The 23,008-nt window shown below is 41.2% G+C and overlaps 1 protein-coding gene across 4 annotated transcripts in view; it reads left to right on the top strand.

The window, feature by feature from the left end:
* LOC133747816 (zinc finger protein 568) overlaps nt 1-23,008 on the top strand; it is a 187,629-nt gene that overhangs the window by 46,768 nt on the left and 117,853 nt on the right. For 3 of the 4 annotated variants that reach the window (XM_062176197.1, XM_062176196.1, XM_062176198.1), the window contains 3 exons: nt 6,749-6,884; nt 7,990-8,085; nt 11,198-13,192. In XM_062176197.1, the coding sequence (XP_062032181.1) occupies nt 6,749-6,884; nt 7,990-8,085; nt 11,198-12,168 (1,203 nt within the window). In that variant the 3' untranslated portion in view covers nt 12,169-13,192. Of the gene's footprint in view, nt 1-6,748; nt 6,885-7,989; nt 8,086-11,197; nt 13,193-23,008 lie in introns of those variants that run through there. The other variant, XM_062176199.1, reaches the window with a different exon arrangement.

Consider the following 23,008-nt stretch of genomic DNA (forward strand, 5'->3'; position numbering starts at 1 on the left):
TTGGAGTAAAACACTCACTTTTAGAAGTTCCCATCAATTAGAAAATCAGTATTCTTCCTTGCAGTACCCAGAGTCACCCGGGGCTCCAGGAGCATGATGGTCATATGAGTTATGGGAGCTGTGTGAGTTCCTGGGCCCCGTCAGGCCTCAGATAAGGGTATGAGGGGCCTGGGAGACCTCCTCTCCGTTTGGAGCTGAGGGCAATTCCTCTTCTAGTACCCCTGTTGTTTGTACTGAGGCCAGAGGCCAGATGGGCTTTTGAGGTGGGGGACATTCCTTGTGCCAGTGTCCCAGTTTTTCCACACCCAAGAACATTCTCTCTTGGGCTATTCTGCCACGGTTGGATGCTTCATGGCTTGGCCCTGAGGTTGCAAGGTGCTGGTTATAGCAGCTGCTGTCATATGAGCCTGTTTAGGTTGTTGTTCCCCAAGTTGGAGCACCTTTTCCTCTTCAGCTTTGTCTCTATTACGAAACACCCCAGATGCTCTGTCTAGCATCTGGTTCATGGGAGGCTGGGGTCCTGTGGCCAGTCTCTGGAACTTCCTCCAAATGTCTAGGGTGGGCTGACAAAATGGGTACCAAGTAGGACCTGCTCTTCAGGAGTGTCAGCTAGGGACTATGTTAGTACATTTTATAAGGCCCTCTTTGAGCCTCTCTACAAAAGTGGTTGGAGTTTTTTTTCCTGGACCCCTGTTCTGTGGTTTCTCATGTGTTAAAGTTTATTGGCTGCATCTTGCTGACATGCAGTCCCACCAGTGTACAAGCCAACATATGATCCCTGCGACCTCATCTGGTAGGAGTATTAGAATCCCATTTGGGTCCATCCCTTGGCAGGGCTGTATTTGCAATTGAGTAGTTTTGATTTTGTCTATGCAATGCATTCACATAGTCGTGGGCATGTTCTGCCACTGTTTATCTTTTCCTGTGAGTTAAATGGTGCTCATGAGAATTGTATCCTGCCAGGTAATGACAAGCATGACAGTCATCTTATACTACCCATCTATAAAATTTTTAGGGTCATCAGTAAAACTTACCATCTCCCCTTTAATTTGGTTTAAGTCCTGAATTGAAAAGAGGACTTGTATTTTCATAGAGCCAGTTGGCACTGCTGCCTCCTTTGAGGGGTACATCCCTGTGATACCTATCTCGCACAGGCCCTGTCCCTAAGTAAGGGGGAAACAGGTCCTGTATCAGGAAAAGGAGGTTATAGAGGGGCCTTGTTCTTACCAGAACTCTGGGATCTTTTGTGGCCTGGGGAATCTTTAGGTCTTGCAGGGGCATCTTTCTGGATGGCAAGTCTTCTAGCTCTGTAGGCTCTTGATGGTTGGTTAAAGTAAATCTAGCAAGGCTAGGTCCAGCTTGAAACTTAGAGAATTCATGATTTTCTTTTAGTGCTATACAGGCCTGTCCATAGGAGACTTCTGTCCATTACTGCACCCACGATAGACTAGATCTAGCTGTAAAGTGGGGTTATAATTGAAGCTCCCATTTTCCATGATTTTTCATCCTCTGATTTATATTAGGGCCAGGCAGTGTTTCAGAAAAAGATTAAATTGTCCCTTCTTTAAGGTCTGGGATCAAACTGTGACCAATTTTTAGGAATATATCCTAAGTGGAGAGTTGCATGGTATAATGGATTAGTGTCCTAGCTGGCAGAGAATAGAGGGGAAATGGGTCAACATGTCAGGTTTCTCTGCTCATTTCCCAACAAAAAGAGGAGTGAGAGCAAGCCTCTTTGTTCAATTTGCTCGGGCAAGAACCAGCATGTTTTTCTCCAGGTTTTTTGTTGTTGTTGTTGTTTTACATCATGCTTCATGAGAACCTTTTTCTTTTTTTTTTAATAAGATTTATTTTATTTTAAGTTTGATTTATTTATTTATTTATTTGAAAGGCAGAGTTATGCAGAGAGAGGAAGATCTTCCATCCACTGGTTCACTCCCCAAGTGGCTGCAACAGGAACCTGGAACTACATCAGGGTCTTCTGTGTAGGTTACAGGGGCCCAAGGACTTGGTCCATCTTCTGCTTTCCCAGGCACATCAGCAGGGAACTGGATTAGAAATGGAGCAGCCAGGATTCAAATTGGCGCCGATATTGGATGCCAGCATCACAGGCTGGCAGCTTAACATTCTATGCCACAGTGCAGGCCTCTTGTCTTTACTATGTAACCCGGCCTCTACCATCTCTGTCTCCTCCCCAGGGTTCTTCCCCTGTGTAGGAGAACCTTCTGCTTTTGGTCTATATCCTGACCTGGTGACACCTACTGAGGCAATGGGGAGAAGGATTGGCTCTGAACCCCAGTTCTAAGAGCGGTGGGTTGACCCAGGAACACAGGCAGCATTTTAGGAGGTGGGGGTAGGTGAGGAACAGTTTTAAAGATTTTAAAAAGTCCCTAGAGTCTTTTTATTAAGATTACAGTGATGCCTAAAAAAGTCCCCAGGAACATTAGATCTATGTTTGGTTATATAGTTTTTAGAATATTTGTATCACATCAATAACATTTGGATGAACACAACTTAAAATTGGGCATAATTTTAAAACTGACCATACATTCTATACAATCCAAATCAGCTTAAATAACTATGGTCTCTCCAGAATGAGAATCATATCCTTTGAGAGTTCCAGGGATCTGACTGGAAGTCTCTAAGTCAAAAGATGTAATTTAGAACTTTGAATAAATTTTTAAAAGCTGTCAAAGATGTCTGAGGTTTAAACATTTAATCAAAATAAGATCCCATATAATTATTAAAAATGATAATCCATTTAATCAGTTTTTTTTTTTTAATTTGACAGGTAGAGTCATAGACAGTGAGAGAGAGAGACAGAGAGAAAGGTCTTCCTTCCATGGATTCACTCCCCAAATGGCCACTTCGGCTGGTGCTGCGCCGATCCGAAGCCAGGAGCCAGGTGCTTCCTCCTGGTCTCCCATGCAGGTGCAGGGGCCCAAGCACTTGGGCCATCCTCCACTGCCTTCCCGGGCCACAGCAGAGAGCTGGATGGGAAGAGGAGCAACCGGGACTAGAACCCCGCGCCCTTATGGGATGCCGGTGTCGCAGGCGGAGGATTAACCAAGTAAGCCACGGCGCCGGCCCCTAATCAGAATGTTTTAACCAGAGCAATAGATGACATTTAGGGGCTGGTGCTGTGGTGCAATGGGTTAAAGCCCTGCCCTGAAGTGCCGGCATCCCATATGGGCACTGGTTTGAGACCTGGCTGCTCCACTTCCAATCTAGCTCTCTGCTATGGCCTGGGAAAGCAGTACAAGATGGCGCATGTCCTTGGGCCCCTATCATCCACATTGGAGACCAAGAAGAAGCTCCTGGCTCCTGGCTCCTGGCTTTGGATCAGCGCAGCTCTGGCTGCCAACTGGGGAGTGAACCAGTGGATGGAAGACCTCTCTCTCTCTCCTATAACTCTGTCTTTCAAGTAAATACATAAATCTTTTTTTTTAAAAGATGACATTTAATTAGTTATTTGATGATTACTGAAATATTTTAAAATAAGCCAATTATCTTAACTCTTTTAAGACTGAACTCTCTCCAAGGAATCAAATTCAATAAAGACAACAAATAGGCCGGCGCCGTGGCTCAACAGGCTAATCCTCCGCCTTGCGGCGCCGGCACACCGGGTTCTAGTCCCGGTCGGGGCACCGATCCTGTCCCGGTTGCCCCTCTTCCAGGAGTGCAGTGGAGGATGGCCCAAGTGTTTGGGCTCTGCACCCCATGGGAGACCAGGATAAGCACCTGGCTCCTGCCATTGGATCAGCGCGGTGCGCCGGCCGCAGCGCGCTACCGCAGCGGCCATTAGAGGGTGAACCAACGGCAAAGGAAGACCTTTCTCTCTGTCTCTCTCTCTCTCACTGTCCACTCTGCCTGTCAAAAAAAAAAAAATAAATAAATAAAGACAACAAATAACATACGGAACCTTCTCCATTACACACAAGATCCTTGTTTACTAGGTTTGCTTCAAAAAGCAAAGAAAAACCTTGAGTAGAACAATTAGCACATTACATCATCCATTGCTTGGAACGATTTAGACATCAATAAAGGGCCAGAGGTAGTGAATCAGATGATCCTGTTGTCTAGACTTCTGAAATACAGGAGTTGACTAAAAGCTGAAGTGTCACCAGTTACCTGCAAACTGTAGAAACAGGAAAAAGTATAGTCTAGAAGATGGGTTAAAACAAAGAAAAATATATTTTGTTATTAAAAGAGCAAAACTTCTTGTGAACTTAAAAAATTGATTTGTTATTTGAAAGGCAGAGTAACAGAGAGGGGTAGACACAGAAAGAGATCTTCCTTCTACCGATTCACTCCCTAAATGGCCGTAATAGCCAGGGCTAGGCCAGGCCAAGGCCAGGAGCCAGGAATTCCATCCTGGTCTCCCACAGGACTGGCAGGGACACAAGTATGTGGACCATCTGCTGCTGCTTTCCCAGGCCCTTTAGCAAGAAGCTAGATCAGAAACTGAACAGCCAAGGCTCAAACTGGTGCTGTGATATGGGATGCTGGCATCAGAAGCTGCCACTTAACACACTGTGCCATAATCCTGGCCCCTTTGTGAACCTATGTTAACAAAACACCTTCTTGCTTTAATGTATGGGATTGATCAAATTCTAGCTTCATTCAGTGTATCTTTGATATTAATGCTCAGTTTTTAGAAATTCATATAAATAGTTCTTTTCCTATCTCAGCCAACCTGATCTCACACAAGAGTCATCTTCCCTAAGCCTCCTATCATATTGTTACATTCCTTCAGTTATTTGGCCTATAATGTTCCTCCTCCTCCTTCCAGAACATTAGCCATATTACTTTATTATATTACATATATTTAATATGTTATATTTATATTTAATATATTATCTATATTAGGACAAAGATTTTACATACAATGTTTTCCCTTTATCCAAAAAAAATTCTCTTTCCTTCTTAGCCTTCCTCACCAAGAATGCCTTATGCTTATAGATTCTTTCACATCTCTCTCTCTTCTACCTACTGGTTATTTTGATTTACATTTTGAAATCATCCTTTAACACTTATCAATTAAAATTGAAACTTTTTAAAAAAGAAAATGCCTTACAGAATTTTAACCTGTAGTTACTTTAAAGTGTTTTTTTTTTTAAAATATGGAGACATTAAACAGGAATTGGGTCAATGTTTTCTATTCTTGCTTACTCAATTATATTTTACCAAAGTGTTGAAAATATTTAAGCCTAGAAGACATAACATTTAAGTACAGAACCAATGATTTTTTAAGTAAAAGACATGGATATCCACAATTTCATTAATGCATTTAGTCTCTTCTAACTAATTCTTGTTTTATTTGATCTCCCTAGCAGTTTAATTTAATTTGCCAGATTTTTATCAAAGTTCTTGAAATTCTTATTTAGTCCATTGATGTTAAGGCTGTCAGAAATCTGCATTCAAGAATGTTAGGGCCGGCGCCGTGGCTCAATAGGTTAATCCTCTGCCTGCGGCACCGGCACCCCGGGTTCTAGTCCCGGTCGGGGTGCCGGATTCTGTCCCGGTTGCTCCTCTTCCAGTCCAGCTCTCTGCTATGGCCCAAGTGCTAGGGCCCTGCACCTGCATGGGAGACCAGGAGAAGCACCTGGCTCCTGGCTTTGGATCAGCGCAGTGTGCCGGCCGTGGCGGCCATTTTGGGGGTGAACCGGTGGTAGGAAGACCTTTCTCTCTGTCTCTCTCTCATTGTCCACTCTGCCTGTAAAAAAAAAAAAAAAAAAAAAAAAATGCTTGTTAAGAGCCAGTGTTGTGGCACAGCGGGTTAAACACTGCCTGCAATGCTGGCATCCCATATGGGTGCCGGTTTGAGATCTAGCTGTTCCACTTCCTATCCAGCTCACTGATAATGTGCCTGGGAAAGCAGAGGAAGATGGCCTAAGTGCTTGTAGAAGATGGCCTAAGTGCTTGGGCCCCTGCACCCATATAGGAGACCTGGATCAAGCTCCTGGCTCCTGGATTTGGCCTGGTCCAACCTTGGCAATTGTCGCCATTGGGGGAGTGAACCAGAGGATGGAAGGTTCGTTCTCTCTCTCTCTCTCTCTCTGTAACTCTGCCTTTCAAATAAATAAAATCTTTTTTTAACAAAAAAAGAATATTTCTTAGAGTCTCTGAATTGATTGCAAATATGTTCAGAGAAAAATCAGAACTGAGGATGACAGAAGACTTAAAATTGCCACGATTACATTTGGAACAGCTCAGAAATTCCCAAGAGGTAGTTATTTCCTTGACACACAGCATTGTAGAAAGCACAGTTTCACGAGCTATTCCATCCTTTCAGGATGTGTAGAATGCCTCTTCCTGCAGAAAAGACTCAGCTCCACACATCCTCAGGTTCTGAAGCCCAAACAGACCCTGAGAAACTTAATGGGCCATTTGCTTCTCTGCACACCACACCTAGATGTCTGCCATCACGGCTCTGAGGACTTTTTCACCATGCTGGCCTCACACGCACTCTCCCTGAGCCAGACAGGCCGGGAACCATCCACAACTCCAGTAACCATCACTGAGCCAGATTCGCTCTTGGCCCTCACAATGTTTATTGATTTGAGTATGAATTCCAATCGTTGGCAGCTTCCAACTTGATTTGCATGTTCCCCAGAATATGTAACACAAAGCCAGGAATGTAAAGGTTACTGACAAATTACCACGGTAAGCTCAGACCTGTGAACATTATAAAAATCAGTTCCTTCCACCTCGCCCACGTAATCTGCATAACTTAATGCCGTTTCAGCTTCAGCAGAGACCTGTGTCATTCAAAGATTTGGTTGTGGGCTTCACTCAAGAGGAGTGGCACCGGCTGAACCCTGCTCAGAGGGCCCTGTACCGGGATGTGATGCTGGAGACGTACAGCAACCTTGTCTCAGTGGGTAAGAACAGCTTCACCGTGCAGCTCAGAGGCTGCAACTTTACTCTCTATTTAATAATTATCTGGCACTTTCTATGTGCCTGACACAGTTTTAGCCACTTTTTTTTTTTTTTGACAGGCAGAATTTAGACAGAGAGAGAGAGAGACAGACAGAAAGGTCTTCCTACTGTCAGTTCACCCACCAAATGGCCCCTACAGTCAACGCTGCGCCGATCCGAAGCCAGGAGCCAGGTGCTTCCTCCTGGTCTCCCACGCAGGTGCAGGGCCCAAGCACTTAGGCCATCCTCCACTGCCTTCCCGGGCCACAGCAGGGAGCTGGATTGGAAGAAGAGCAGGTAGGACTAACACTGGTACCCATATGGGATACTGGCACCACAGGCAGAGGATTAACCCACTGCACCACAGTGCCGGGTCCAGTTTTAGCCACTTTTAAAACCTTACCTTGCGGGCCAGTGCTGTGGCATAGCAGGTAAAACTTCCGCGTGCAGTGCCAGCATCCCATATGGGTGCCGGTTCAAGTCCCGTTGCTCCACTTCTGATCCAGCTCTCTGCTATGGCCTGGGAAAGCAGTGGAAGATGGCCCAAGTCCTTGGGCCTTGCGCCCATGTGGGAAATCCAGAAGTTCCTTACTCCTGGTTTCGGATCGGCTCAGATCCGGTCATTGTGGCCATTTGGAGAGTGAACCAGCAGATGGAAGACCTCTCTCTCTGTCTCTGCCTCTGTTTCTCTGTAACTTTGCCTTTCAAATATAAATAAATAAATGAATCTTTAAAAAAAAACAAACTTTTGCTTGTTCAGTCTTCATGAAAGCCTTATGAGATACGTCTTATAGTACCACAGTTTTAGTAACTAGAGTCACCCTTCTAGTACATAGCATAGCCAGGTTTGAAATTACAGCAGTCTGACTACATGGTCTACATTCTTACCCCGTACTCTGCTGCCTCAGTGAGTTTGGCTTGAGTGTTAGTGATCCTGAATTACTACATTTGTTTGGATCTGGACAAGGTCTGTGTCCAACCTCCTAAATACATGTAGGCAGCCTTTAAGCTGAGAGGCCCGGATGACCAAGGAGGTTGGTTCAAGGCCCGATTATTTGTCTGGAACAGGTTATGAAGGCACCAAGCCAGATGTGATCCTCAGGCTGGAGCAGGAAGAAGCACCATGGGTTAGCGAGGTGGCGTGCCCAGGCTGCCACTGTCGGGGTAAGTATGACAAATCTAGCAGAGGGGGTACCATGGGAGGCTGCCGTCTTGCACGTTTTGTTCAGGGTCCTGCTCTTAAAAGCCTGGGCATTTCTCTGGAAGCTTCAGCCTTTTTGATGAACCTTCAGCCTTCTTGTCTCCCCCATGCCACTCCATTGTGTGTTCCTTCTGCCTCTGTTTAACTCTCGCATCTGCCCTTGCGTGCGTGGTCCATCTCCCTTTCTTCAGAATCTGTCAGTACACCATCCTTTGACACTCAGGTGTTCTTGCAGGTGAGACTCTGTGATACCCCCATTCCCCTGGTCTCTTCCTTTTTCTTATTCTAACACTGTCCAGAACAAATGCTTTAAACCTGTCTACCATTTCCACAGTCTCCCTACCATCATTTCCTTATTTCTTGCACTTAAATTTAAGTCACTCCAACAGACAGAAGACTATGGGATCACAGAGGAGGAAGGGGTAGAGAAATGACCTGGGGCAGCTGAATGGCGAAGGCAGAGCTGGGCCCATCTTAACCACTTCTAATGAACACTCCCAGTAACTGCCTCTCCCAATAATACCCCCTGATATCCTGAATGTTGGTGGCCTACTTTTGGGAATCCCTCTGAACTCCTGCTTCTCCACAGGCATTGTGGGCTTAGTCAGAGCCAGTGATTTCCAGTCTTAGATCTCTTGAGTCCACTTACATTTTGGTGTTGTAAACACACAATTGAATTACAGGTTATGGGTTAATACTCAGTGTGCACTGTGTGCCACACTCTGTTCTGCGTAACTGATGTTTATCAGTTCATTTAACCCTTACAGCACCTGTCAGTTCATTTAACCCTTACAGCACCTGTGAGGTGGCCAGCTTTACTACTCCATCTTGAGATGAGGAAACAGAGAAGGGTAAGAAACTTGTTTGAGAACTTACCACAACAAAGAAACAGAACAGGAATTTAACCCAAGTCAGCCGACTCCAGAACCAATGCCCAGAACCACTATACTCTGGTCTGTGGTTCTTCTCTGCTTCATGAAACGGTGTGGTCAACCTTCCCAAAACCATGGTAACCTGGATAGCAGTTGTTTCCCTTTGTTGAGAAAGTTATACCTGAAAATCCCACTGCCCTGTATCTAGTCAGCCCTCCTTTCTGGGCCAGGCCGAAGCCAGGAACTCCATCTGGGTCTCCCACACGGGTGGCGCAGCCAAGTACTTGAGCCATCAGCAGCTACTTTCTCAGGTGCATTAGCAGGGAGCTGGGTCGCTACTATGGGATGCTGGTGTTGCAGGCCAAGGCTTAACCCACCCTGCCACAATGCCAGCCTTGTCAGCCCTCCTTTCAAAGTGCTCTGTGTGCTCTATTTTCCTGGTTGAAATGCATCCTTTTCCTTCCAAGGGATTGCTGAAATTTCTGTTTTCCATAACTTGTTTCTCTTTCCAGTGATGTCTCTCCCTTAAAGAACTCATCCATTCTGAGGCTATATGATTTTCAACCTGGCCCCTTTGCCATTTTGTGCCCATTTATTCCCAGCCCCCCATTTCTGCCTCCCCCCATTTTACTAACATACAGATCATCTCCACGGGTCTGTCCTCTTACCCGGTTCTTTGTATGTCAGAAACTAAGGTCATCTTCATTCCTCCTGGCTACCTGTCACCACAAACACACCTCACCTTGCCTTTTGTTACACAGCTTTGCTACCAAGTGGTCATTTCGAACCTTCTGCCTCTACCATTTCCACTAATTACTCTACCCTTATAAGCTGATTTTATAGATGGCCTTTTTCTTTGAGAAATTGCTTTAAATCTTTCTCCTCACTTTTCCCTTTTCCCTGACATCTCCTAAAAGTGGACTCAGGTTATGTTACGTCTGAATCTGTTTAGTCAGGGAGTCTTAGTTATTTTGTTCTGTAGACTTCAGATATTCTGGTGAAGATTATAGAACTCCCTTTTTATAAATCCAAAATAAAATCCATAACATTAATAAGAGGAACAAATTACTGAAACACAGTAACTGTCAAAAAATGAGAAAATAGTTATTAGAATATTTTCAAAATGTATGATATGGTACTAGATGTCCTTACTGATTTATAAATTAGATAAGGATATCTAGCAACAGGTCTAGTAGCTATCTTGATCTCAATGTAGAGATTATTATACACGTCTTGAGAAATCTTCAATGACTATGATGTCACACAAAAACACCATAATCACAAAGCAGTCCACAATCACAGGGTCTGCTAACTACTTGTTTTGCTGTTTATATTCATAATAAAAGGAAATGTTCATTTTCATTTATAGCTTAGTGAGACTAAAGATCTAATTTTTATCCTGTCCAAATTCACAACTCCCCTGATTTCTACCCGTCATGTTAAAAATCCCTTCAGTAAGTCCTAATTGGCTTTCTTAGTTCCATTCTTTTGTCTAGTTCACCTTATAGTGCTTTGTCATTTATATTGTAACTAACTAGGCCAATATGGTAAACTCTGATAACTGCTATACAGTGTTTGACAGACTCTAACATCCCCTAAACATCTTATTTCATGTAGATTCTAATTCAGTAGGTCTGGGGTGGGGCCCCAAATTATGCATATTTAACAAGCTGTAGTGAGATGAAAGTTGTCCTTTGAATTATTGCACATTGAATAACATGGTACTGTGTGTAACATCTTTCCTCTACAACAGGGATCAGCAAACTATGGCCTACAGGTTGTCCTCCTGTTTTTGTGAACAAAGTTTTATTGTAATAAAGCCAAACCCTTAAGTTTACATATTGTCTGTGTTTTCATGCTGTAGTAGGGTATTTGAACAATAGTGACAGAGGTTAAACGGCCCACAAAATATTTTCTCACTGGCCCTCTCTATTTGCCAACTCCTGCTCTGTAATATCCCATTGTTTTTGAAATTATTCCTCACTATACTCTGTGATATGTTGTCTTCCATTTGTGCCAGTGTTCTGAATCTTCTTTACTCACAGAACATTCTTCCTTACATTGGTGCTTTTGGTTATGGTTCATGCTCCCAGTACATGTACAACACACCCTTTAAATTTTAAAGCCATTTCTCAAAGTAGCTTTGTTCCAGATCATACTAGTATAAAGATTCATGAGAAATGATTCACTGTACTTTCTCCAGAAGAGAATGGTCGGAGGAAAAGACAGCAAGACATGCTTTTGAGGCAAGATGCATTCATCAGCAAGAAAACATTGCCCAAGGAAAAACGCCACGAGTGTAGTAAGTTTGGGAAAATGCCACTTCTGAGCTCTGATCTTTTTCCTTCAATTCAAAGTCCCAGTAATCGGGGCTATTGTGGAAAGAGTTTGAACCATAACTTAGACATGACTGGTTTTAAGAGAAACTATGCCAAAAAGCAAGATGAGCGTTATGGGTGTGGGAAATTGTTACAGCGTACAAACCATGATAGAACCCTTAATGGAGAAAAACCCTGGGGATGTAGTCATTGTGAGAAAGCTTTCAGCCATAACCCAGCACTTATGTATAAATCAGCAGTAACCAATTCTCTTGTATGCAAACGGAAGAGGATACCACCTACTGAGAAGCCTCACGTATGTAGCGAGTGTGGGAAAGCCTTCTGCTACAAGTCTGAATTCATTAGGCATCAGAGAAGTCACACTGGGGAGAAGCCTTACGGATGCACGGACTGTGGGAAAGCCTTTTCACATAAGTCAACCCTCATTAAACACCAGAGAATTCACACTGGGGTTAGACCCTTTGAATGCTTCTTTTGTGGAAAAGCCTTCACCCAGAAGTCACACCGCACAGAACATCAGAGAACGCATACAGGAGAACGACCCTTTGTGTGCAGTGAATGTGGGAAATCATTTGGTGAGAAGTCCTACCTCAATGTGCACAGAAAAATGCATACAGGAGAAAGACCCTATCGTTGCAGAGAATGTGGAAAATCCTTCAGCCAAAAGTCATGTCTCAACAAACACTGGAGAACTCATACAGGGGAAAAGCCCTATGGGTGCAGTGAATGTGGCAAAGCTTTCTACCAGAAGCCAAACCTTAGTAGACATCAGAAAATTCATGCGAGGAAGAATGGCTATAGGAATGAAAACTTAATAATTGTGGGAATGCCTTGAGCAAGAAGGCTTCTTCTTATATAAAGGAATTTATCCTTAGGAGAAATCTTAATGTTTTAATGAATTTCAACAAAATATTTTGTTATAAGGAGAGTCATGCTCAATTGTGATATAAACTTTTATAGGAGAGATTACAAAAATACTTTATAAAATATAAACCTAACCATTCTTGCATATACAAATTTTAAAACGTATTACATAGAATCACAACAGACTTAGAGGTATGTTATAGTACATTCTGTTCAACAGTGAGCCACATAATGAGTACTGTTTTTGTATTTTAGAACTATAAATGCACATTTATTATAAATTGTAAATACCAAATACATATATCACATAGCATATAGAAAATTCTCTTCCACAAGAAGAGCTCTTTCACTCTATCCTCATTTTCTTTTGGTGTCTTAACAACAACAAAAATATATACATGGCCAACTATTTTAAAAGAACTCTAATATATTATACCAGCTACATGATCTCCATCTTTAAAAAAAAATCTAGATGGCTACAGTAGTTTTTTTGAGTCCTTTTCTGAATAATAAAGCAATTTTAATGTGTTTTAATAAGACAGCCAAAACTTTACTAAGAATATACCTACACTGAAAATGTAAAGCTAAAGGATAGTTTTAATAACATGATCTGAGATACCATAAAATTGATTACCTGTCATACTGTTTGACAAAAGGTATCATCACTCTGGTGATGTGTCATAGCAAATTAGTGGAAGAGGCATTTTCTTTGGGTCTTATAATTAAAAATGTTTCATAGAGATCAATGCAGGATAATTGCTTTTAAAAATTAATTCAGCACTATCCATGTTTCTTTCATATGCATTTCTTGTGATTGTCCTGGACACTAAATCCCAAGTTTTTCATCATTCCAATGCTTGAAATAAGTCTGCTTTCCTGAGTGGCCAATACTGTTCATAAAAGAAAACAAATGGCCACTTGGAATCTATTTTTTTTTAAGATTTGCCTGTGTATAAGACTGCGTGATCCAGAATTAGAAACGAGATATAGCATAATTATAGAATGATTAAAAGAATAATAAAATACTTTATATAACAATTACCACTGAAGAATATGGAAAATTATTAAAGATCTATAATTGAAAAAATGATTCAGGCTCAGATGATTTCATTAGTTCCATTTTTAAAAGAAAAAGCAAATAATATTTATAATATTTCAACCCATAGACTGTACTCCCCAATTTATTTATAAAGTCAGAATAACTTTTAACAGAAAAAGCAAGTAAAGGTAGTTTGAAAACATTTCCAGATCCGTCTTACTCATGGAAACAAGAATACCAAAATAATAGGAAGTAGAATTCAGTATACCTAAAGAATGACAACTGTAATGACTAAGTAAGAGTTATCCCAAGAATGCAGGATCATTTGATTAACAGGAAATATGTCAATACAATTAGCTTCAAGGGGAAGAATCATATAAATTATCAATAGAGGCTGCCAAGGCATTTAATAAATTGAAGCCATCTTTTTAAAAAAAAAAATTTAATATTGCTTTGGAAGTTCCAGTGAAACCAATTAAAAATTGGTATAAATAATTGGAAAAGGTAAAGTTATCCCTTTTTTCTGATGGCATGGTTACTTACCATTAAGTAAAGAGATTCAGATGACTTTTTGGAGTTTGGGAAGTTCTCTGAAAAGGCAAGGTACAGAAATCAAGAGCTGTTCTATGTACTGACAATAAAGATGCAATAATTTATATGGAACTCTTTTAGAATTACACTAAATACCAATAGGTTTGTTTCCTTATTTGAAATTACCTTAAGTAACAAAAGGACAAATAAATGCCTGAGCATCTAAGGAGAAAATGAAAAAGAAACTTTTCTAACAGATAAGAATATACCATTTTGTCATTCAAATAAACTTAATTGGAAAAGGAACAGATAGATGTTTCAATGAAACAACAGAAAATTCAGGAACAGAGCTTGGTGTATATGAGTTTTTTATATATGGAAAGATTTGGAATCATAAACCATAGTGAGAAAGAGTCATTTTATCTTAAAATAATTCTGTCACAATTGGTTTTTAATCTGAGAGATGGAAAAGTTGGACCAATAGCACAAACCATATCCAAAAAGAAATTCCAAGTGGAGTTAAGGCTTAAAAATTTAAAGTAACAAAATTCTTAAAATCAAAAGTGACTACATACACAATCTAGGAATGGGGAGAGATTACTGACATAGGATACTCAAAAACTATTTAAGAATAAATATTGGACTACATAAAAAGTATAGTCTTGAATGGCAAAAGATGCATCAGCAAAGTCAACAGGTAATAGTGGAAAATTATATGCAGATATAAACAAGAGAAATCACCCTTCACAAACAAACAAAAGAATAAGCCAGTTGCAAAACATGGCAAAGAATATGGGTAGTAGTGAGAAGAGCAAATAAAAGTGGCTGATGAACCTATCAAAAATGTTAAGCCTCAGTACATGATACAGAGTGCAAATTAAAGTGTTAATAGTGCTGTGCATGAATACTTTTTGCTGCCAGAACAAAGTATTCTCATCAACTGTTGGTAGAAACAAATTTTGAAAGGCAATACAAATTACTCTTTTGAAAAGTAAACTGGTAGCAGCTATTAACTTAAAATACTTAACGCCACTTCGGAGAATCTTCCCCTTAAAAGTAAAAACCCTGGTACATAAATGGTAAATGAATATGGTTATTTATTGTAAAATTGTTCATAATAGCAAAAAATAATAAATGCCCATCCGTATGGAAATTGGGGGAAGGAAAGAACTATACTTGATCCATTCAATAGAATGTTTATATCAGCATTAAAGTAGACAAGTTTAAACTATGTTAGTGGACTTGAATGGAATTCCACAATGTTTTTTTTTTTTGAGTGAAAAAAGCATGATATGTATTTTACAAACCATCAACAAAATGTCTTCATGTGATTATGAATGATAGACATGTGTCACTATATGTCTACATATGATTTTATGTGCATGGAGAAACATATAAAAGAGTATTACTGGGTTTGGGGGAGGTGGGTGATGCAGATATGGGGGGTCAGAGGGAGAAAATAAAGGAAAGACGAAAAGAGCATAAATGACTGAACTAAGTATATCTACAATGTGTAAGAAGAGATATTTGGGAAAGGGGGGAAGGGGAAGATAGAATTCTACTAAGTTGTGGGGGTGTTTGTTGCATATTAAGTGAAAAGGGAAAATTGCTTAATACTCATGCTTCTATTTTTTAGAAAAAACTCTATATGTGTATATGCATGTATATGTTCCTATAAGTGAAAAGTGTAGAAGGATATACACCAAAGTATTAACATGGTCACCCTGGTGGAAGAGTGTCTAAGTAATTGTTTAATTTATGTATCTTTGTATTGTTTTAGTTGTTAATAACAAATACTGCTTTTGTCCTTTGAAAAATAAAGGGGGAACTACTTCAAAAATGCATGAAACCTTGAAAATGTATCTATTTTCTGACAACATGGCATCTTGCCCTGATTTTACAGCCTTTCCCCAGCTCAATCCTGGGCTTATCATGAGAGAAAAAGGAAATATGTAGATCTGAAGAGCAAAAAGAGACTTTGAGAACCCCCAGTAGAGAGAAGTGCTTCATCTTATTCTGAATTAATTTTAGACTCATAAAGAAGTCACAAAAGAGTTCTTGTATAGCTTTCACCCAGTTTTCTCTAATGTTACATAACCATTATCAAAAGGAAATTAATGTGGATATAATTGTCATATTTAAACCATAGATATTTAAATTTCAACAGAGGTGGGCTTTGGACATTGCACGTTTGGCAGGGTGGTTAAGATGCTACTTGGGATGTCCACATCCCATATCTGAGTGCCTGGGTTCAAGTCCCAGCTTTGTTCCCAAGTCCAGATTCTGCTAATGCACATCCTGGGCTGGGACCCTGCCACCCCTGTGGCAGACCTGGATGGAGTTTCCAGCTCCTGACTTGGGCTCCTGGCTTCAACTCTGGGCTTGTAGGCATCTGGGGAGTGAGCCAGTGAATGAGTCGCTCTCTCTCTCTCCATGTCTGTCTCTCTGCCTCTCAAATAAATATTCTTAAAATTGTTTTAAAGTTTCAAGTTTTCTCACAAATGTTCTTTGTCTAATCCAAGATTCCCATAGCACACTTGTTACTTCTTTCTTAGTTTCTTCAATCCATAGCAGTCTTTTCTTGCCTCCTATGACTCTGACATCTTTGAAGAATACTGGCCAGTTATTTTGTGGAATTTCCCTCAATTTGTGTTTGACTGCTTCTTGGCCTTTTGGCTAAGATCAAGTGTAATTTGTGTTTGACCTAAAGTTTTCCCAGATTATATTGAGGCTATGCAGTAATGCATAATACCAAAGAAGTGACATATCCTCAGTGCATCATATCAGAGTACATGGTATTGATATGTCTTTTTCCTGCAGCTCAATGAAATATAAACTATAAGGTATAATTGGCAAATAGATTATATCTGTTTTACAGTGTACAGTTGATGTTTTTGATGTTTTGATGCATGTATATGTTGTAAACTGATTTTAAACTAAACCAATTAATATACCCAGCCCTTCATACACTTATTTTTGTGTGGAGAACATTCAGGATCTAATGTCCTTGCGATGTTCAAGTATATAGTATATTGTCAACTATAGTCACCATGCCTTACAATAAATCTCCAGAACTATATTGAACCATATTCATCATAACAGACTTTGTACATGTTAACAAACATCTTGGGGCCGGCTCCGTGGCTCACTTGGTTAATCCTCCGCCTGTGGCACCCAGAATCCCATATGGGCACCGGGTTCTAGTTCCGGCTGCTTCTCTTCTAGTCCAGCTCTCTGCTGTGGCCCAGGAAGGCAGTGGAGGATGGCCCCAGTGCTTGGGTGCCTGCACCTGCATGGGAGACCAGGAGGAGGCACCTGGCTCCTGGCTTCAGATCAGCATAGTTCCGGCCATGGCGGCCATTTGTGGAGTGAACCAATGGAAAGGAAGACCTTTCTCTCTGTCTCTCTTTCTCTCTCACTGTCTGTAACTCTACCTGTCAAATAAATAAATCTTTTTTAAAAATCTTATTTTCTCCTACCCTGGCCCCTGACAATCATTGTTCTACTCTCTGCTTCTGTGAGTTCGACTTTAGATTACACATACAAGGTATAAGAGAGACCATGCAGTAATTTTTTTCTTAGTACCTGACTTATTTCACTTCATGTGGTTGTCCTTTAGGTTCACTCATGTTGCCATAAATGACAGGATTTCCTTCTGTTTTAAGGTTGAATGGTGCTTCACTCTATCCATCCCTTTGATGGACATGTTGGTAGATTCCACATCTTGGCCATTTTGAATAAAGCTGCTACCCCAGTTGCTCCTCTTCCAGTCCAGCTCTCTGCTGTGGCCCGGGAGTGCAGTGGAGGATGGCCCAGGTCCTTGGGCCCTGCACCCCATGGGAGACCAGGGGAAGCACCTGGTTCCTGGCTAAGGATGAGCGTGGTGCGCCGGCCGCAGCGGCCATTGAGGGGCGAACCAACAGAAAAAGGAAAACCTTTTTCTCTGTCTCTCTCTCTCTCACTGTCCACTCTGCCTGTCAAAAATAAATAAATAAAATAAATAAAAAATAAAAATAAAAAATAAAGCTGCAATGTAAATATCTCTTCAACACACCGATTTTCTTTCTTTTGGATATACACCCAAAAGTGGGATTGCTGGATCACATGGCTGTTCTATTTTTAATTATCTGAGAACTTGCTGTAGTATTTTCTATAATGGTTGCACTAATTTACATTCCCCCTAACAATGTATAAGAATTCCCTTTTGTCAACGTCTTTATCCACGTTTGTTATCTTTACCACATCTTCTAATAAATGTAAGGCAATATCTCATTGTGGTTTCAAACTGCATTTCCCACATAATTAATGGTCTTGCGCATTTGCTTATGTGTACTGGCCATTTGTATGTCATCTTTTGAGAAATATGTATTCAGGTCCTTTGCCCTTTTTTAGATCAACTTTTCTTTCTCACCACTGTTAAGATTTATTGGTAATATCAAACTTGATCTCTTTGTTAAGGTGCCAGATTTTACCAATATAAAGTTATTATTTATTTATTTATAAAGATCTTGGGCAAGATACTTAGCAGAACTTTTAAAAGTACTTATTAGCAGGCCCAGGTACCAGATTGATTAGTTCTGGTAGAGGGTTTAGGCATCCCTGGTGATTCTGACGGTCAGCCAAGGATGGGCCTCAGATCTGGATCACACTCCTAATTATAAACCCTAAAACAAAGTGTTCTTTTCTCAGAAGAATATAGAGTAATGAGAAACATTGAATTATGGCATTCATGGGCACTTAACTTTAATAACTTGGGTATTTAATTATCTCATGCTACCTAACACATTATCACAAACTTACAGCTTAAAGCAATACATATTTATGGTCCCACAGTTTGAGTCAGAAGCTCACCCAGGGCTTAGTTGAATCCTTTGGTTCTGGGTCTCACAAAGTGATGGTCAAAGTATTGGCCAGAGCTTAGTCACCTCTGATCCTCAACTAGGAAAGCATCTGCTTCCAAGATCACAGACTGTCGGCAGAACCCAGTTCCTTGTTACCTGTTAGACTAAGGGCCTTGGTTTCTTGCAGGCTGCGGTTTGGAGGCCACTCTCAGTTTCTTGTCATAATGGGCCTCTCCAAAGTGTAGTTTCACATCATAGTAGCTTGTTTGAAATTCCATTACCAATACAGAAGTTATAATTTTATGTCGCATCATAACAGAAATGATATCTCATCACTTTTGCTTTTTGTTCTATCAGAATACTGGTCCCAGCCATGCTCAGTGAGGAAGAATTACACAAATGAATTTTTCTTTCCAGACTACCAGTCAGCAGAGATCACTGGGAGGCAATCTAGAATCCACTCAGCTCATGGAGGAAACACTTAATTGAAAGTAAAAAGGAGTGAGGAAGGCAATTAGTTGGAATAGGGATCTAAGTAAGGCTCATGTCTGCTGCGGGGCACGGAAGTGAATACATTCCTTTAATCACAAGTACCTGCAGAATACTTATTTCAAGCCAGGTACTCTTAGGTACTTAGGATATAGTAGCACACAGAAAAGGAATCATTGATAATTGTCAAGGAGCAAAAAAGAAAAAAAAAAGGGTGAGGAGATATATAAAAGATTTAACAATGTAATGATCTAGAAAAAAGTACTCCAGACAGAAGGAACAATGTGCCTGCAACGTTGGAGAGCAGCAAGGAAGCTGTATTCTTGAATAACACATTACCTCCATAGCTTAGTGGCTTCAAACAACAAACACCTCCCAGAGTGTCTGTGGATCAGGAACTTGGGAAGTGCCACTGGAGCCATGCTCTCCCTAACTAAGCATCCTTCCCTATCTCTGCCCTTCCCATGTGTTTGTCCACTAAGTCCCTCTTTCCAGACTCCAACACAGGGGAACCCAAACCCACTTTGCCTATCGAAAAGGAAACCTCCCCTGCCATGGCCTCTGATTTTTTCCCCCACCTGGAGGCAGAATCTAAGCTGTCCAGAACTTCTCCAAAACAGCAGTCTGCTATACCCTATCAGGGTGTCCTATGACTGTTACCATGGGGTCCCCACAGAAAGGATGGCAATAGGTTATCATCAATCGTTTGTTCCACCTGAACAACAAAAATCTCTGTGCCAGAAGAAGTTGGAGCCTATGTAGTTTGAAAAAAACCTTTGAAAATGTCCACCCCCAGGAATAAACAAGTCAACGGGCTCAAATATCACACATCCCCGCCCATCAGCATCCTGCACAGGGGCGCCCTCTGCAGCCAGCTACAACAGCCGAGAGTGCAGATAGGCAGGCACAGCAGCCTTGCAGGGTGGAAGGCCTCTAGGGCTAAGGTGAGCAATGCATGGGCCTGCAAAAGGATGAGTGCAGGGATTGGGTGTGAGTTATTGAAAATGGGAAGTGGGTGGCAAGAATCTGGGGTTCAGGAATTGTTCAAAAAGCAATAAGAATTTGAACATGGCAATAGCAGAGTATTAAACCAGTGTGGAGCCCTGGAAGGCATGCCTACAAAGTCAGCCCTGGGGGTAGGAAGTGCCTACTAGGATAATCAGGTAAGACCAGTGAATCTTGTTGTCATGGACTGTCAGTGGGTGCTGATGGTTAAAGTTCCCTGGGTCTCCACTGGCGGGAAGAGAGTGAAAGACTTGGAAAGAAAGAAGGGTAGGTCCTTTCTCAGAAGTCACTAAAAATGGTTGGACATGAGTCAGTGTTTCAGAAATTTGCATTTTATACTTCTAGTGCAACCAAAAAAAGAAAACAAAAACTAAGTGATTGTATTATGATAGTCTGAAGACACTTATCCTATTGTAAAGGAAAAACAAATAGGCAAAAATTAACATTAGTGCTATGAGTGTTAGAACAGTATAGGATGGCCATTTATTCTGGGGGATCACCTACAGAAGTAGCTTTTAAAATATGGCCAATAGGTTTGACCTACAGTATATATAGGCCCTCAGTAATTGCTGGTTGAGAAGTAAAATTCTTTCGACTTATCAGTAATTATGAGACAAATGAAACATTGTTGATACAGTTTGTTCACTTGGAAAATTCTAATGAAAATACACTCTCCTACAATAAATAAGACAATGAAAAATAGTTGTGAAATTAATACTGTTCCTGATTGTGTGCTTTGGTTTTATTTACCCATTTATTATAGAGACAGAGAAACCTCCCTTCCTCTAGTTCATTCCCCAAAAGCTTGCAACAGCTAGGGAGGGCTGGGCCAAAGCCAGGAGCCAGGATCCATCCAGGTCTACCACAAGGGTGCAGAAGCCCAAGTACATCAGCAGCCAGATGGAATTCCAGGCTCCTGACTTTGGTCTGACCTAGCCCCTTTCAAAGAAAGATTCATAGGAAGTAAGCCAGTGGCAACTAGACTCCTGGAACAAGGTATCCTCAGGGCATGCCAATCTGTCTGTAACACCCTCATCCTTCCAGTAAATCAGCCAAATGGCAAATACAGGTTACTGCAGGACTTGAGGACAGTAAATGAGGCTGCAGAAAACACTGATAAAGTGGTTCCCAACCCATATTCCTTACTGTCTACTCTTCCACCTGATTACAAGTTGTATTCTGTTTTAGACCTACAGGATGGCTTCTCTTCGTTTCTCAACCCTGAGTCCCAAGACCTCTTTTTCTTTGAATGGCAAGAACCCATTGTGGGAAAAAACAGAAGGTATGTTGGACAGTCCTCCCCCAGGAATTCACAAACTCCTTCTCTATTTAGGAAAGTATTGGCTAAAGATTTGGAGGAATTCACCCTGGAATAGGGGATGCTATTCCAATATATGGGTGATATGTTAATAGCAAACCCCACTAAGGGGAGTTCAGATACAAATACAATGACAATCTTTAATCTTTTGGGTCCAAGGGACTATAGTGTCAAAATATCAAATATCAAGCCAACAGGTCTTGTTGGAGGGAAGGATGAGGGGATTTTCAAAGGAAAGAGAAGGCCATTTGTAAACTACCCATTCCTGGGACTTAAAACAATTGAAGGGCTTCTTGGGAATGCCCAGTAGAATCTGAACACCCAGTTTTGGTCTCACAGTTCAGTTACATGAACTCCCAAGAGGACAAGACACTGATTCTTTTGACCAGAGTCCAGACTGTAAGTGAGCATTTCTAGACTAATTAATAGCTAAACTTTTGAAAGCCCTTTTGCTGGCATTGCCAGACCTGACATTTCATCTGTACATTCCTGAGAGGACAGGGGTTGCCATGGGAATGCAGTTACTAAGGCCCTGTCTGTAAGTCATAGCAGGTATTGTCCTCCATTTTAAAGAAGCAGAAAAGTTAACTTTTGGGAGATGCTGAATGTGAGTGCATAACGGCACTGAAGACACTTATTCCAGCAGACCTGACTGCCAGAGTAAACCTCTCCAAAGTGCTGAATGATTGATTCACCAGTGGGAGCTGCTGTACCAAGGCCAGAAAGAGAAAAGTGGAGAGATCTCCACAGATACCACAATAGAGGCTATAGTCCACCCAATAGGAACCTAACCCCAAAAGGCTGAGTTGAAAGCTTTGGCTTTAGAAGAGAGGGAAGCAAATACCATTTGCCTATACATTGATTTAAAATATTCATATTCCATCCTTTGTGCTCATGGGGCAATCTGGAAACAAAGAGGAATGCTTACTTCTGACAATCAAGTAATTAAACATGGGAAAGAATTTTTGTGCCTTCTAGAGGCAGTGATGAAGCAACAGAAGGTGGCTGTGGTCCACTGCAAACGTCACCAGAGGGGAGAGAGAAGTCAGAAAGGGCAGTAACAGGGCCAACAGAGTTGCTAAAAGTGAAACCATGAATGAAAGATCCCACTTCTTTGCTTAACATCAAACTTCCTGCGGCTGCCTAACATACTAACAGCCAATAATAGTTCTTTGCCTCCTGTTGCATAGTAACTTGCAATCCTATAGTAGTTTCTTTTGCAAAAAAAAAATCTGCTGAGCTGTCTTTCCAGGGTCTCCAATAAAACTGGATAAAAGCAGCTACAGTCAACCTTGAGACTGGAGCCAGGGCAGATCAACTTAGAGTACCATAGTTATGTTATCATTCATTACAATGTTAACTGACACACCTCCAACGATGCTTCAGTAGTCATCAACCTCCAAGAACTTTCTCCACTCCTTTCCCCTGCACCTATCATGTTCTGTCACTTGTTTTATCCAGGTCTGCCCCAACTGTCCTAATTCCATAAATTCCCAAACCTCTCCCTATATGAGGAGATTGATTTGGGCCTTGATATGACTTGCCCTTCTCTCTCACAGGCCTGTAGTAATAGTAACTGTCCTCTTTC

The sequence above is a fragment of the Lepus europaeus genome, chromosome 19 (genome assembly GCF_033115175.1).
Source record: "Lepus europaeus isolate LE1 chromosome 19, mLepTim1.pri, whole genome shotgun sequence".
Lineage (NCBI taxonomy): Eukaryota > Metazoa > Chordata > Mammalia > Lagomorpha > Leporidae > Lepus > Lepus europaeus.